Source organism: Calliopsis andreniformis, chromosome 1, assembly GCF_051401765.1.
Source record: "Calliopsis andreniformis isolate RMS-2024a chromosome 1, iyCalAndr_principal, whole genome shotgun sequence".
Classification (NCBI taxonomy): domain Eukaryota; kingdom Metazoa; phylum Arthropoda; class Insecta; order Hymenoptera; family Andrenidae; genus Calliopsis; species Calliopsis andreniformis.
In genome coordinates this window covers 1,228,737-1,243,585 of record NC_135062.1, presented here as the reverse complement: position 1 = coordinate 1,243,585, position 14,849 = coordinate 1,228,737, and the positions used below count along the sequence as shown (strand labels likewise).

The 14,849-nt window shown below is 37.9% G+C and overlaps 1 protein-coding gene across 14 annotated transcripts in view; it reads left to right on the top strand.

Annotated features, from left to right (window-relative positions):
- LOC143189077 (uncharacterized) overlaps nucleotides 1-14,849 on the top strand; it is a 407,881-nt gene that overhangs the window by 230,789 nt on the left and 162,243 nt on the right. For 10 of the 14 annotated variants that reach the window (XR_013001548.1, XM_076375138.1, XM_076374864.1 and 7 more), the window contains one exon: nucleotides 1,202-1,366. The exons of 3 other annotated variants lie outside the window; for them this stretch is intronic. Coding sequence is in view for 9 of the 11 variants with exons in the window: in XM_076375138.1 (XP_076231253.1) it covers nucleotides 1,202-1,366 (165 nt within the window). In the remaining 2 variants the exon portion in view is untranslated. Of the gene's footprint in view, nucleotides 1-1,201; nucleotides 1,367-14,849 lie in introns of those variants that run through there. One more of the 14 variants, XM_076375811.1, reaches the window with a different exon arrangement.

Sequence of the window (14,849 nt, the reverse complement as noted above, 5' to 3'; positions counted from 1 at the left end):
CCTGTATAATATTGTACTTTATTGTTTATAATGTGAATGTTATATTACGATGATTTACACTACAATACTCATCACATAGCTTTTGCATCTGGATGCGTGATTAGCACTCTGTGGTTTGTGATGGGATGTTAGGTGCGTAGCTCACAATACTTGTAAGTATTGTGTAATATAATGTTGGATGCCAGTGTGTTGTATTAACACACTGAAGTGGTAATTAAGGGCCTTTTAACTTCTTGTAATTTCAGCAAACCAAGTGAAGTTTGAATTAATGAGGTTTAGACAGTTAATTTCTATCGTCGGGAGGACATTTGATATTTTATTTCCGTATTGCACGCACTTCACATGCCTCCACCAAGCAGTCAAGCTATCAATAAGTTTTTGTGTGAATATCTCAGAAACTAAAGTCGAACGGTAGTAACATGTAGAGAATAAGTTTCTAATTACTAAAAATAGTTACTAAAAAGAATAAGGATAACTATATAGGAAAGGGACGGATAATTATATAGGAAAAAAGTCTCCAGAGATTTCAATGATTGTTTCGTATGTTGTTCTGGACACAATTTCAAGAAATTGTTTCCTATACATGTTACTGGCGCTGATTGTTATTTTAAGAGATATTTGCAAAAAAAGTGTACTTAAATGTAAGTGGGAAATATTTAGTAAAACTCGAAAAATGGTGTTTAATTTAAAACTTACAAAGCTAGGACATTCCGAGGATACGAAGAGTACTTCTACGTTTGTTATTAATATCTCAGAAACACTCAAGTTGAACGGTAGTTATATACAAGGTGTGACATGTATATGTTTAAATACTTTATGGTGAGTGGGAGGGTGTCGGGGGGGATCTCAAATGGGTTACAAAGTGTACCATAACACAATGTTTGATCTGCTTCCGTTTTGCAGCAATAATGCTTTAAAGTTAGCATTATATTCTGAAACTAAAAGTAACTCATGCATATCGGTTAGGTAAACGCATTGAAAGAATCCGTTAATCTGGAGAATTCGGTGCTTTAGTGATTAACGGATACATGTTACATCCTGTATATAAGAAAAAGTTGTTCAGAATGTTGAGTTTTACAATATATTTTAATGTCATTAAAGATGGTAAGGTAGCCCCTTTTCGGCATAATTACATATCAAAATAAGTTTTATTACGTTAGCTCCGAAACATTATCATTTACGAAAATTTTACAATTTCTAGAATGATGCTTTCTACAATGAGAACGAAGGAGGCATCGTGGATGTGAGTACCTCACCCTGTAGCGGAGGTAACAGTATCACGGATGAATTAACAGATTTGCGCAGAGAGGTTATCTTTCTGCAAGGCGAAGTGGAAGACAGGAATCGAACAATACAGGTGTTACAGGTAACAACGTTATAAAATTATATAACTTAAATAGAAAAAACTGAATTGACTGGTAAAAGAAAGTTATAAAACCAACGAATCTTATGCTTGTAATATCATGTCTGTAATACCAACTCTTACCATGTTTGTAACACTCTGAATAATTTAGCTAAAGTGGTAGAACATTGTACCATATCCTTTTACCGTATTAACCCTTTCGCTTCGGCAGTTCAGTCTGTCGAAGTACTGTCACTGTACTTCCATAGGTGATCTTGTGGATGCCGCCTATAAGCGGCGTTCGTACTCAGGTGTAATTGGAATACAATGTAATTAAAATACAGCTCTCGGTACATATTACGTTTAGGGGAGGCAGCTCCAATGATCTTGACCTTGACATATGTTGTCAAGGTAACCCTCCTGAGTGATCTGCAGAAGGTTTTACCTTCCAACCTAGACTTCAAAAATATTTAATCCACGCCTAACTTGGACCTAACGAGTGTTGGAAATCTATAGAAATAGCTATTCATAAGTAGCATATGGATGAAAATTGTTTTGTTACTAACTATTTACCAAAAAACGAGCGACGGCTAGAATCTTTTCAACGTCACTCACGAAGGTGACCTTAACAACATATATCAAGGTCCAGGTCATCGGAGCTGCTTTCCGTGAACGTAATATTTACCCAGCTCTCCAAATTATAGCCCAGAACTTTGAAGAAGTACGATAGATTTTTATGTTTTTCTTTCACATACTTGTTTGTTGGCTATACAGCGTATTTTTTATACCTCGTCCTCGTTCATAATACGTAACGCTATCTTATGTTTGTGTTTTCTTTTCTATCCTTGTTTCGTGTCTATTTTGCATAGTATTCCCGTTTCTGCGTGACTCAACCCTCGGTATCATTGTTTCCTTTGGACGAGTAACAGTTTTTAATGGTATTGTCTTGTTAGTACATGTATTTTCTTTTGTCGTTGTAAAATGAGTGATTTGAAGGTAAGGGATAGCATAGACAGCTTGGTTGTGTCTACACTTATGATTCCTGATAAAGAAGATGACATTCATCATGAAAATAGTGAAAAAGAAGAGTAGGAAGACCGATTTCCGTTATTCTTAGATAGAAAATTTTTCAAATACAATATTCTCCCAGAAAAGTGATTTGAAATTACAAAAGGTTGTTGCTGAGCGCATGAAATACATTTCCAATAACGTTTGAGTCAAGGGTTCCCTCAGAGGATCATTCAATTGTGTTACACACTTGAAAAGAAAGCATACATCGAGCGATTTGAAACAATACATTGATTACATTTCCGCGAATAAAAGACGAAAAGTAGCTAGTCATGAAACAGGTAATCACAGTATTCAAATTAAAGTAAGTCAACCGTTGTTTGATTCAAAACAACCTAAATTTATTGCAAGCACTATGACCCCCTTAAGAGTAGTTGAAGATCCATTTTTTAAAGAATACCTAGATGTTTCTAATATTTTCACTCTTGGGTTACGAATAACGAATAGACGTTCCCTTACTAGATAATTTGATAACCTGTATAACGAGTTTAATAGTATAATTCGAGAGAAACTGACAAAAGTTGATTTTGTGTGCACCATAGCAGATATGGTCTACAAACAAACGGAGTTTTTTAGATGTAACATTCCTCTGGATCTACGATTCTTTGGAGAGGGAATTAGTTACTCTGGCTTGTCATACGTTTCCATAGCCCCTATACCTATACTCGGATCGCTGAATTGATAAATGAAATACACCATGCTTTTAACATTAACAGTAATAAAATTAAGGCGACAGTAACGGACAATTGCAGCAACATTTTGAAAGCCTTTAGAGAATATGGAGTGAAGAGCATAGAAATAGCCAATACAGAAGAAGAATGTATTAGCGTTATTAGAGATGACCTACCTAAGAGTAGTCATAACAAATGTATCAGCAGTGATGATATAGATATTTTCCTCACTACAAATAATAAAAATATCAATCAGCTCCTTCCAAATTATCTACCAAAACATTTAAAACATGCTGTTCACACTATTAGTCCCTGTATCACGACTGATGTTATTAATTTTATTAAATGCTCCAAGGAATTTCAGGAACTTCATAGGAAGACTATAGGAAAGTGCAATTCCCTTTGAAAATTAACAACACGCCCGAAATGGGCAGAAATTGTAGAAAGTATGTTGGGTTGTAGTTTATTTAATCCAGATGAAACCAGGTAGAACAACCTTTATGGTTCTATGAAACAAATATACAGACATAAAGAAAAAATGATATCCTTATGTAAATCACTAGAACAACAAGCATTTTTTTGTCAACCGATTTCACGTACCTTGAAAAATACATCGTGTGTACACGTTCCCTTGCAGAAGCTTCTGGATATAATAAATCTGGATAAAATCTTATCATATGAGAACGAAAAGTGACAGGGAGTAAACCCATGTTTATGCCCAATTTTGTCGCTAATGTCGCCGATCTGACATACATGTATAAGGAAACGTGTTTAATGTAGATTCTTGCGTCTAGCTGCCCATATACTTGGTCACTAAATGTCTTACTACGGCTACGATTAAACAATTATACGAGACAGTTTACACTTAATATCCCTTGACAATAGGCGTCAGATGCTCGATCTTGGTTGTGCCTTGGTTTTTTGGTTAAATGAATAAATGAACAAATAAACGAATGAACGAATAAACGAATGAACGAATGAACGAATGAACGAATGAACGAATGAACGAATGAACGAATGAACGAATGAACGAATGAACGAATGAACGAATGAACGAATGAACGAATGAACGAATGGACGAATGAACGAATGAACGAATGAACGAATGAACGAATGAACGAATGAACGAATGAACGAATGAACAAATGAACGAATAAACGAATGAACGAACGAACGAATGAATGAATGAATAAATAAATATATATCTGATTCTACTCCCTTAATGAGTCAAATAAAGCTTCTTCCTTTATAGTTTGTACTTGTAGGGACAGAAGAACTTTTTCGCAATTCCGATAAATTTATAAGAACAGGTAGCTCGGTGTCTGCCATGGGACAATTTTAGTATGTTTTAAGTATAATTGAGCGTGGCTTTAAAGACTTTATTGGAAAATTGAACGCGACCTATTTCAAAGCGCAATCCATAATGTGGAGTATTACTGGTTAGAAGGAGAAGTCTTTTAAAATATTGCGATTGTACTTGCTCATTGTCATCTAAAAACTTCAGCAATCAAATAAAAGGATTATAAGCAAAGATAGACATCACGAGACCTTCAAATAGTTTATTATAAGTTGACCAGGAATCTATTTTTATTTTGCGAATAAGCGAGGTGGTATTTACAATAGCTAGATAAGCCTTAAATGCCACATTATTGCATACGTCACCAAAAACAGTTGTTTGTGAGAATACAATACTCAAATAAGTATATTATTTGTGTTATTTCTACATTCTCATTTAGACTGTTTACTTCACAATATTCGTACAGATCCCCCAAGATTCCTCTTAACACAACTGTATTTACAGCTAACAAAACAATATCATCTGCGCATGCGAGGAGCAGGATTTCCATAAAGTTCGTACCTGAGACGCCGTACACTTCTTGCATTTAAGAAATACTTCAGATCCGCTAGGAGTAGAGTAAATCCAAACAAAAATTTCAAAAAAGTAAAAAAATTACTACACAACTCTGTACAGCTAAAATGCTGTGTTCAATTTGGCGTGGCCAAGATATGCACGATCTTTGATCGTAAATGATGTACTTTTTTTTCATGTACTTGGCGTCGAGACGCCACCGCGTGTTTAAATGATAAGGCGCGATGCAGCCAGTAAAGCTTATTACTAATAATAATTCAGGCAATTGCAGATCTGAAAAAGACACGCAAGACCAATCAGGGTAACTGTAAACAACTTCTCTGAACAAACTGTTATTTAACTGCATATACATCTGTATATACGTGTTACGTCCTAACTAGACGGTCGGTTGTCTCGAGCGGCGAAGATCGACCTTTGGGATTCTTGCTCTTGTAAAGTGCTAAAGCACACCTTGATTAAACTTTATCTTACGTGTAGTGGAAGGAGAGAGGGGAAAGTGAGCTGGTAGATTCGGTTTAGATTTAACAATTTTATATGTATATTTAGGAAGGTTACGAATTACATACCAACTCATCCGGTCTGTCAGTACAATTTCAGCGTTGCCACCTTGAAAGTTATTGGCTCGTAGGTAACTTCTGGTCGCTTCTCAACGCGGTTTTCCTTGTCGTACGCACGTTCCTGTTTCGAACTTCGCGGATTCACTCAACGCGGTCTAAGGAGACGGATTACGGATTCGGATTTCGCGGAGTATGCTCACGACACCTTTGACTCTTACGCGGTTTTCCTGTTCAACGTTACTATACGCCCTCGCTGTTACAATGTTACAGCTCTCGCGTGGGTGGTAATCAGAGATTCGTTCTAATCTGTCGCTTCTCCTATTCGGACTCGAATTTGTACTTGAATCACGACGGGACTCTCTATCTGACTCCGACTGTCTGTGACTGGCGCGCGCTGGCGACTGTTGTTCTTATATATTATTCCCTTTTGTGCCATAACATTAAAAGGAGAACGCTTACATTAGTTTGTTGAATCAGCTCGATAGAGTTAGTCGTAATAGTTCGCACGCTTGATTACATATTTCGGAATGCATCAGAATTTTTTGCTGATTGACACCTAAAAAAGGGGACCAGGTGAAGGCCGGATGTGACATATGTGTAATGAAACAAAACCTATTTGTTGAAAACATGTTCATTTCATCATGCGTACAGGTTAGTTAATAATGAAGCATACTTACAGTTAAGTTTAATGTAAAAGTACAAACAAACGTTACTTTAAACTTACGTACTGTAAATACAAACGTGTAAAAAGCCTTCGTATAATTTCGTTTGATATGACAACAAACATAATGAAGAATCACAGAAGATAAATTTATCAACTAGCTAACTACAAATTGAAAGCAGATAAAACGATCAAATGATAATGTTTTAATTGAGAATTCTGGCTGCAATTTGTTACAACATATTTCGCAGAAGCATGGCACAAAATTTCAGAAACTTATGCGAATGAAGATGTTTCTGCGTTCTCCGTAATCTTATAGTACAGATAACCTCCACGCCGGTGCGTCCAAAATGTCATTCGACAGTTGGCAGGTTCTTTTTCCAATGACGGCTGCCGAGCCCTGCCGAATGATCCCAAGAGTCAATGAACGAAATATCATGTGTTAGTTCCTTTTGGCTGAATATGTGCGTGCAACACGTATATGTATTATGTCGAGGAAAATTTGGTGTTATTCGAAAGCTTATATGCGGTTTACGTAAGAAACGTGCCTCTAAATTTAGAGAATATTACAGGTGTGATGAGATATTTATGAAGCAAGTTTCAGGTTAGGTTGAAACAGCCGGTTTACGAGTAAAGATACACGGCAACGACATATACAGGGTGTAACAAAAATGTCGCAGTTCCTTAAAAGGGGTGATTTAGGGGGTGATTTGAAACAACTTTTTCCTTAGCGAAAATGTAAGATGAGGCTTCGTTAACGAGTTATTAACGAAAAACACCGGCCAATGAGAGCGCGAGTTTGCCGCCCGAGCGACCGCGGTAGCGTTGGGTACGCGCGCTAGATGCTACGGTTGTACTCCGAACAAGAAAGTCGTCATACATCGAAGAAAATAGCATTAGTATGAAAACTGAAAGCGACATAATAAATAATACCGAGTCCTTTTTTTGTGTATCACTTGAAGCGAATAATTACTTAAAATCGAGGAAAACTACGTGCAACGTAAAAATACGAATATGTAAATCTCTTATTCGCATAACGTATAAACGAAAAAGTAATACAACGAAAAATAAAGGAAGAAGAGAACAAACTTCACCTGTAGTTTGTAAACCTGTGTCAGTGGGTCACTGTACCGATCCTGGTCATCGACCGTCGAAATGGTTTATGCTAGGGCACGCGTTTAGGTTATTTATGGCTTTATTGCTTTGGTTTCGAAGGAGACATGATCTCGGAGTGTCCGAACAAAGAAGGTCTGAGGTGCTTAAACTACGTGGGGGGTACAAGGAGCTTCTTTGGAAAAATTCTACCCTGCCATAAACCACTCCAGAGGTCGATGACCAGTATCGGTACAGTGACCCAGTGACACAGATTTACAAACTACAGATGAATTGCATTTAATTCATTAATGATTATTATTTTTTAAATCTAACGCAGACTACTTTCAACGTTTCTATCTTCAACGTTAATTCTCCAATTCTCCGTTCATTTCTTTTGTTGCATTGCTTTTTCGTTTATACGTTATGCAAATATTTTCACACTAATGCTATTTCCTTCGACGCATGTCGACTTTCTTGTTCGAAGTACAACCGTAGCGCCCAGCGCGTACCCAACGCTACCGCAGTCGCTCGATCGGCAAACTCGCGCTCTCATTGGCCGGTGTTTTTCATTAATAACTCGTTAACGAAGCCTCAGCTTACATTTTCGCTAAGGAAAAAGTTGTTTCAAATCACCCCCTGAATCACCCCTTTTAAGGAACTGCGACATTTTTGTTACACCCTGTATATGACATATATATACCGATTTTCGATTTTCATGTATTTAGCGTCGAGACGCTGCTGCGTCTCTAGATATAATCAGACTTCAAATCTTTCTCGAAAAAACTTCTGTCACTCGCACAAAAGAGGTAGATTCCACGGATTTAACAATTACACTATATACAGTTATACATGTTTCTAATTATATTTATAAACTTTGTTCCTACCTTCATATTATAAAGTTTTTCTCGTGGTAGTTCGTAATTGAGTTGAAAGCCTTGCCGATATCAGTGAAAAGAGTATAGAGCTTATCTTGTCATTTATATATATACACTTGCATAATAACATTCAAGACTAAAATGTTGTTCAAACATTCGATTTTCTCTTGCCAGATTGCCATTCTGACAAGAGCCGACTGATATTTGCCCATTTTAGTAATAGGCGTGAAGACTTTAACCATTGAGTTAATTAGAGCAATACAACGATAGTTATTGGGGTTGCCTTTGCCGCTTATTTTGTATAACATTTTGATGTTGATTCGTTCCAAGCTATCAACATCTTTTCTTTACTCATAATTTTATTGAACAGAAGAGTTAGATACAAAATCCAAATATAAGAACTACATATACAAACTCGTAAAAGATAGTGTTATTAGTGGGGCCTTATTATTATAGCAATTGATGAGGCTTTCCATCATTTCTTCAGTGCTGATCGACGAGTCCATACGTTTGTTAACATAAATGGTGTATCATACGTTTATCATACGTTTTCTCAGGGAGAGTGTAACTCTTTAAGGTAATCATACCAAGAGTTGATATCAATTACCTCTATGCGCGAGAATTTTCTGTTAAACTTGCTAATTGTATGCCAAAATTTGTTCGAGTTGCGAGGTTGTATAAGGTTTTCATTTCGTCTCTAAATTTTCTTTTCCTTCTTTATGAGCTTTTTGATATAATTCTTTTATCTGGAAACACTCTCCTATACAGAGGGTTAAAAATCGTTTGTTCTACAAATATTTAGCTTATACTAGACTGCCACTTTTAAGGCAGTCTAAGACATTTTTGTGTCACGTCCTAACTAGACAGCGCGGCGGTCGTCTCAAACAATAGAGATCGACATTAAGTGTTCTTGCTCTTTAAAGTGCTAAAGAACACCTTGATTAAACTTATCATAGAAGCGTATGAATAAAGGAAGAGAAGTGAGCTCGTAGATTATGCGTTGGTTTAACAGTATTTGACAAAATACAAATTATATATCAACTCCTCTTTGCTATCTGTACAGTCGTAATGTTGTCACCTTGTAAATTTAGCTGGAAGCTAGGCGTTTGTGGTCGCTTCTCAACGCGGTTTCCTTATTGCACGGACTTTTATATCTCGGATTTCACGGATTCTCTCGACGCGGTCTAAAAAGGCGGATTTGAACTTCGCGGAGTACACTCGTGATACCCTTCGACTCTTTATGCAGTTTTCTGCTAAACGTTAAGGTCGCTTCCCATTGCTGTAAGTTCGGGCCGCGAGCGCGTTCGCGGTCTACTTCAAAGTGTCAACTCTACGAGCAGGAGGGTCTGAAGTACCCAGCGAGCCTGCACCGTGATCTGTTTAATCACCAAACGAGCCCGGCATATCCAAAGCGACCATGCACCGCGATCGCTGTCGCCGCCGCAGGCAGGAGGTAGGGTCTTCCATCCCACAGTGTGTCGCCTATTGTGGAAATTTGGAGCAAAACTCATTGCTCCTAATTTAATCAACTTTCGAACTAAGACATCCAATACTTTTCTAAAGAGAATACAAAGATGTATCGATTGACGTATTAAAAAAATATTAACTTTCATTGAGAAAATTGAGGTACCCCTGATTATTGTTGAAATTGCAGCTTTCAACAATAATTAACATGTTTTTGTCTGCTTTTAATGTATGAACTTGTACTGATGCGCAATAAGTGCGCATATGCAAGTAATCTGTAGAAATAGCATACAAAATGAGGCTGAAAATTACAAATTTCACTCTGTTCACGTACTCGGGTGCTCGGATGCTCGGATGCTCGCGTGGAATATAGCCGTGGCTGCTAGCGCCGAACGCCTCTCATGCTCGGACACTCGTAAAAATCGACCCTTTCGAGTGGCTCGAAGCGTCGTATAAGCGACCTATGCTCGCCTAGTGGGAACGTCTTTTCGAACAAAATTCGCCGAAGACGCACAATTTATGACTGAACGAGCTCGTTACAGCAATGGGAAGCGACCTTTACAATACGCCCTCGCTGTTACAATGTTACAGTTCTCGCGTGGGTGGTGATCACAGATTCGCTATAATTCTTTATTGACTCGATATAACTCGAAATTAAATATTTCCTGCGCGCTGTCGGTTCTTGTTCTTATAGTATTCTTTTTCAGGTTATAATTGTGAAACTATTGAGTAATCATTTATGAAAATTGTTTAAAAAGCTGATGAATATCATTGAACATCAATAACCTTGTCTATTTGTTGCACAAGCCAACTCAGAACGGTACTATAAGATAGAAAAAAATATATGGACCTTGACGTAAATCGTCTATTCACTTCACACATCTATATATCATGATTTTTTCCTTTCTTCTTTTTTTTTTTTATTATTATTATTAAGGCATGTAAACCCTTAGAAGGGCTTATTTAGCTGAACGTTACAAATGAGATTACAAACAAGCTGTATAACACATAAGATTTGAGACTTTCACGGCCCGGCATCATACAGTTGTCACTGTTAGGTTTTCGGGTGTACGCCATGTCCATTTGGAATTATTTACCCAACGTTTCGCTAATATTGCAATTAGCTTCATCAGGGGGGTCAAGAGACACACACTGATACTGTATCAGTATCAATAAACAGTAACAAAATATCATGTATAGAAGAGCAAATTCAAATTTGTAGCTTACAATTTTTAAGAAAAGAAAATATACAACGATAGGCGGGGGTACAAGGCTTAGAAAAAAAATTTCAATGCATAGAGGTAGAGTAAAGCCCAGTCTCCTTAGTGAAGCTTTTAGTTTGTTCTTTGAATGTCATACAAAGGACATTGCCATAAAATATGATTTAAATCTTCGATGGAGGAGTTGCATTTACTCTTGGCTTCTTTAATTATACCAATATGGGCTAAAGAGAAGAACAGCTTATAATGATCGGACCTCATCCTATTAATAGTGACAATGAAATCTCTTTGGAGATTTTTGTGAGTAAACCAAGGAAGGTCGAAGCCACTATGGAAATTCTGAAAGAAGTTTCTGCCCTTGCATGAACCCAGCTTTTTCAAAAATTCATTAGTACCATGTTTCATAATTTTTTAAAATGCGGCACAAAGATCTGTAAAAAGAATATGGATAATGTCTAGAAAGTTACAAAGCGCAACCTCCTTGGCGGCCCGATCAGCCCTCTCGTTCCCCTCAATTTCCGTGTGTGATAGAACCCAGAAAAATTTGATGAACCTGTTGTTAGAAGCAGATTGAAATAGAGAGAATTTTCTTTTGATTTCGAGAATGTATGGTTTGATTCTGATGTTAAGCCTATGTGGCTCCAGTGATGACAAGGCGAGAATATGAGGAAACAGTGACCCGTGTGGAGTAAAGCGATATCAAGAGCATCATTAAGAACAATATACTCTGCCATGAAAATTGAAGCATTGCGATTAATAGCTCGCTTTATGCATATTTTGAGTTCAGGGCATATACAAGCCGAACCAACACCAACAAGGTCAGAAATCTTGCTGCCATGGATACGGCGTTGAGATTATTGATGCAAGACAGAAAAGTAACGTTGGCATTGTGAGAAGAAGATGCATCGTGTCCTAGACTGACATCAAAGAGAATAGAAGTGGTGAGTGTATCAAAACTATGGCAATAAGTATACCAATTGCCCTGCGATTTTACCTCCTTAGGATTATCGAGTGCTGAGTTTATACACTCTATGAGTATCAATAATCTAGGCCTGAACTTACTCATATAAGACGAAGAAAAATAATTTACGATGCACTTATAAGTAAAGCTGTTGTAGTTAGACATCGCTTTAACAAAGGAAGCTGTTACATAGAAAACTGGCTCTGCTCTCCAGAAGCGGCAACCCGGACTCTGTCATAATAATATTGGTGAGGGTTGAGATACAGTAGCCGAAGGCACATCTTACTGCGGAAATTTGAATACGTTCAATTTGTTCTGACCAACGTTTACTATTAGGAAAGTAGATGAAAAGACCGTGTTCAACAACAGAACGAACGAAACTCATATAGTCTAAAAAGGGTTTCCGGATCGTAACCCCACTAGGTTCCTCGGAGATTTTTACCAATGTTCAGGGCTCTGAAACATCTTTTCGACATAATATCGATATGAGAAAACAAGCTGAGAGGCAATCCTATAGATAATTATATATGTCGAAAAAATTGTTTCATCGCTCGTCTCGTCTGTCATGTCGTCCGTCTCAAGGAAATACACCCGTCAATCGTTCGAAGACAACTGACTCTTTCTCTGATTCCTCCTTCCTGCCCCTCTTCGAACTGTATTTACTTGCTCAGAACCCTTCTTCCAAAAGAATTTTGAAACCGCCAACAGAACCCTTGAGCCTGTCTTTATGACCTCTCCGACACGGCTATTCTGACCGTGCCACACGTCCACGTGTGGGTTTAATCTAGAACAGTAAAAAAATAAACGCAGACACATTGTTCAAACTATCCAGAATGCAAACTCCTTTATTTGCAGAGAAAAGAAAAAAAAGAACATTGGAATTTGCAATTATTTCTTTAACACACTATCCGGAAGGCCACACCTCGTCAAAAACAAGTCCGTAAACAAAAAAGATGATAATTGCGCGACATATCTTGGTCGCTTCTCTAGACATTCTTCAAGAGTCATCCCTGTGACCTTTAAACACACGAGTTTAGTCATCCCTGTGACTATCAAATGCTCAATCGTAATCATCCCTGTGATTACTAACTACCCAGGATTAGTCATCTTCGTGACTGTCCGGTACACAAGATTAGTCATCCCAGTGACTTATCAAATACGCAAACGTATTTGAACAAATCTTTAAGATTACTAAACACATAAACTTAGTCATCTCCGTGACTATTTAACACATAATCAACTTCGTGATTACATTAACTGTCATTATTTCATCCACAGCGCTCTTGCGGCTCATCCAAAAGCGGAGGCTAATGCCCGCGAGCTAGGATTATCAGACAAACGAGGTATTTACTCCCTCGATTCTTCGTGGTCCGATCCTGTACAAATTTCAATGGGATCATAGCCTTTAGGCATAATTCTAATCCTATCATGAGCGTATTTGTAGGTACGTTTCGAATTTAATGTCTTCAACGTATATCTGTTACCATCAAGAATCTCGACGACTTGGAATGAGCCTTTATACTTCGGATCTAGCTTCGTTTGATTGCGTTCTTCATTTTCAATTAACACAAAATCACCGACAGAGAATTCCTTCAGTTTTGCCTTTGTAGAGTCTAATCTATTTTTATCGTATTGAGCTGATTTTTCAATACCTTTCACTGCTTCATCTCTAGTTATCGAAATGTCCACTTCTGCTTCCACATCTATGCTGTCGCTAGTCGTTAAGGTCAATGGACGTGCTACTTTTCCTATCAGCATTTCTAAGGGACTCGCTTTTGTTACGCGATTTGTGGTACAATTAAGGGCCAACTGAATATCACCTAAAGCATTCTGCCACGATCGAGTTTTACTAGTCTCGGTCTATCTTACTAGACTCGGTCGCGACAAGATGCAAGTGAATGTTTTGACTCGCACAGAAATCCTTGAACTTCTTACTCGTGAAACATCTACCCTGATCCGCAAATATTCGTATAAACGCCCCGAACAATACTACACTATCTTTTACGGCCTTTATGATGTTCTTGGAATCAATATTAATGGTATGATAGAGTAAAGTATACTTCGTGAGTACATCTACCAGGACAAACACATATTCCTTTACGTCATTCTTGCCACTCAGTGTTCCTGTTGCGTCTATATGTATTGTGTGCCATGAGACCGTCATTTTTGGAATGGGATGTAATTCGGCCTGAACCTTTCCTGAGCGAGACTTGGCTACCTTGCACGTGATACAGTTGTCTGTAAATTTTCTCACATACCGAGACATTCCTTCAAACCAAAACAAAATCGCGCCATAACCATCTGTACTCGCATCTGTGTGTAATTCTGTTGGATATCGGGTGTCGAACATCATAAGCACGCGTTCACTAGTTAAAATTGAAATCACTTTTTGGCGAATTTCCTCATAATAAAGCTTCCAAACGAAGAGTTCTTTGCCGGAAGTGAGCTTGTATAGGGGTCCTATGAGGCGGGAAAAGCTAGGCACAAACTGACGGAAGTAGGAGGCAAGACCAATAAATTGTCTAAGTTGCGTTACCGTCAGGAGAGGAGGCAAAGCAGTTAGTGCCTCTACCTTTCGTCTATTAGGTCTAATTTCGCCGGCAGTGACTTCATAACCCAAGAACTCTACCTTAGTCTTTAGAAAAGAACACTTTTTAAGGTTGAGTGAAAATCCGGCCTTTGTTAGAATTTCTAGAACTTTATCAAGCCTTTTTAGACTCTCTTTCATCGTACTCGATGTTATTAACACATCATCAACATAAATGACCACATACGTGTGTGCTAGATCGCCCAGGGTCTTTGTTATCACTCTTTGAAAGACGGATATCACGTTACGTAGACCGAATGGCATCGTCAGGTGCTCGTACTGTCCATCAGGTGTTACAAATGCGGTTCGCTCAATAGAATTGGGATGAACCGGTATTAAATGAAATCCATTAGCACAATCTAATAGAGTGAAATAATTAGCACCTTTAAGTCTTGATATTTGGTCAGAAATAAGTGGTAGCGGAAACCTATCGGGAACAGTGTTATTGTTCAGTGCTCTGAAATCTATACACATACGA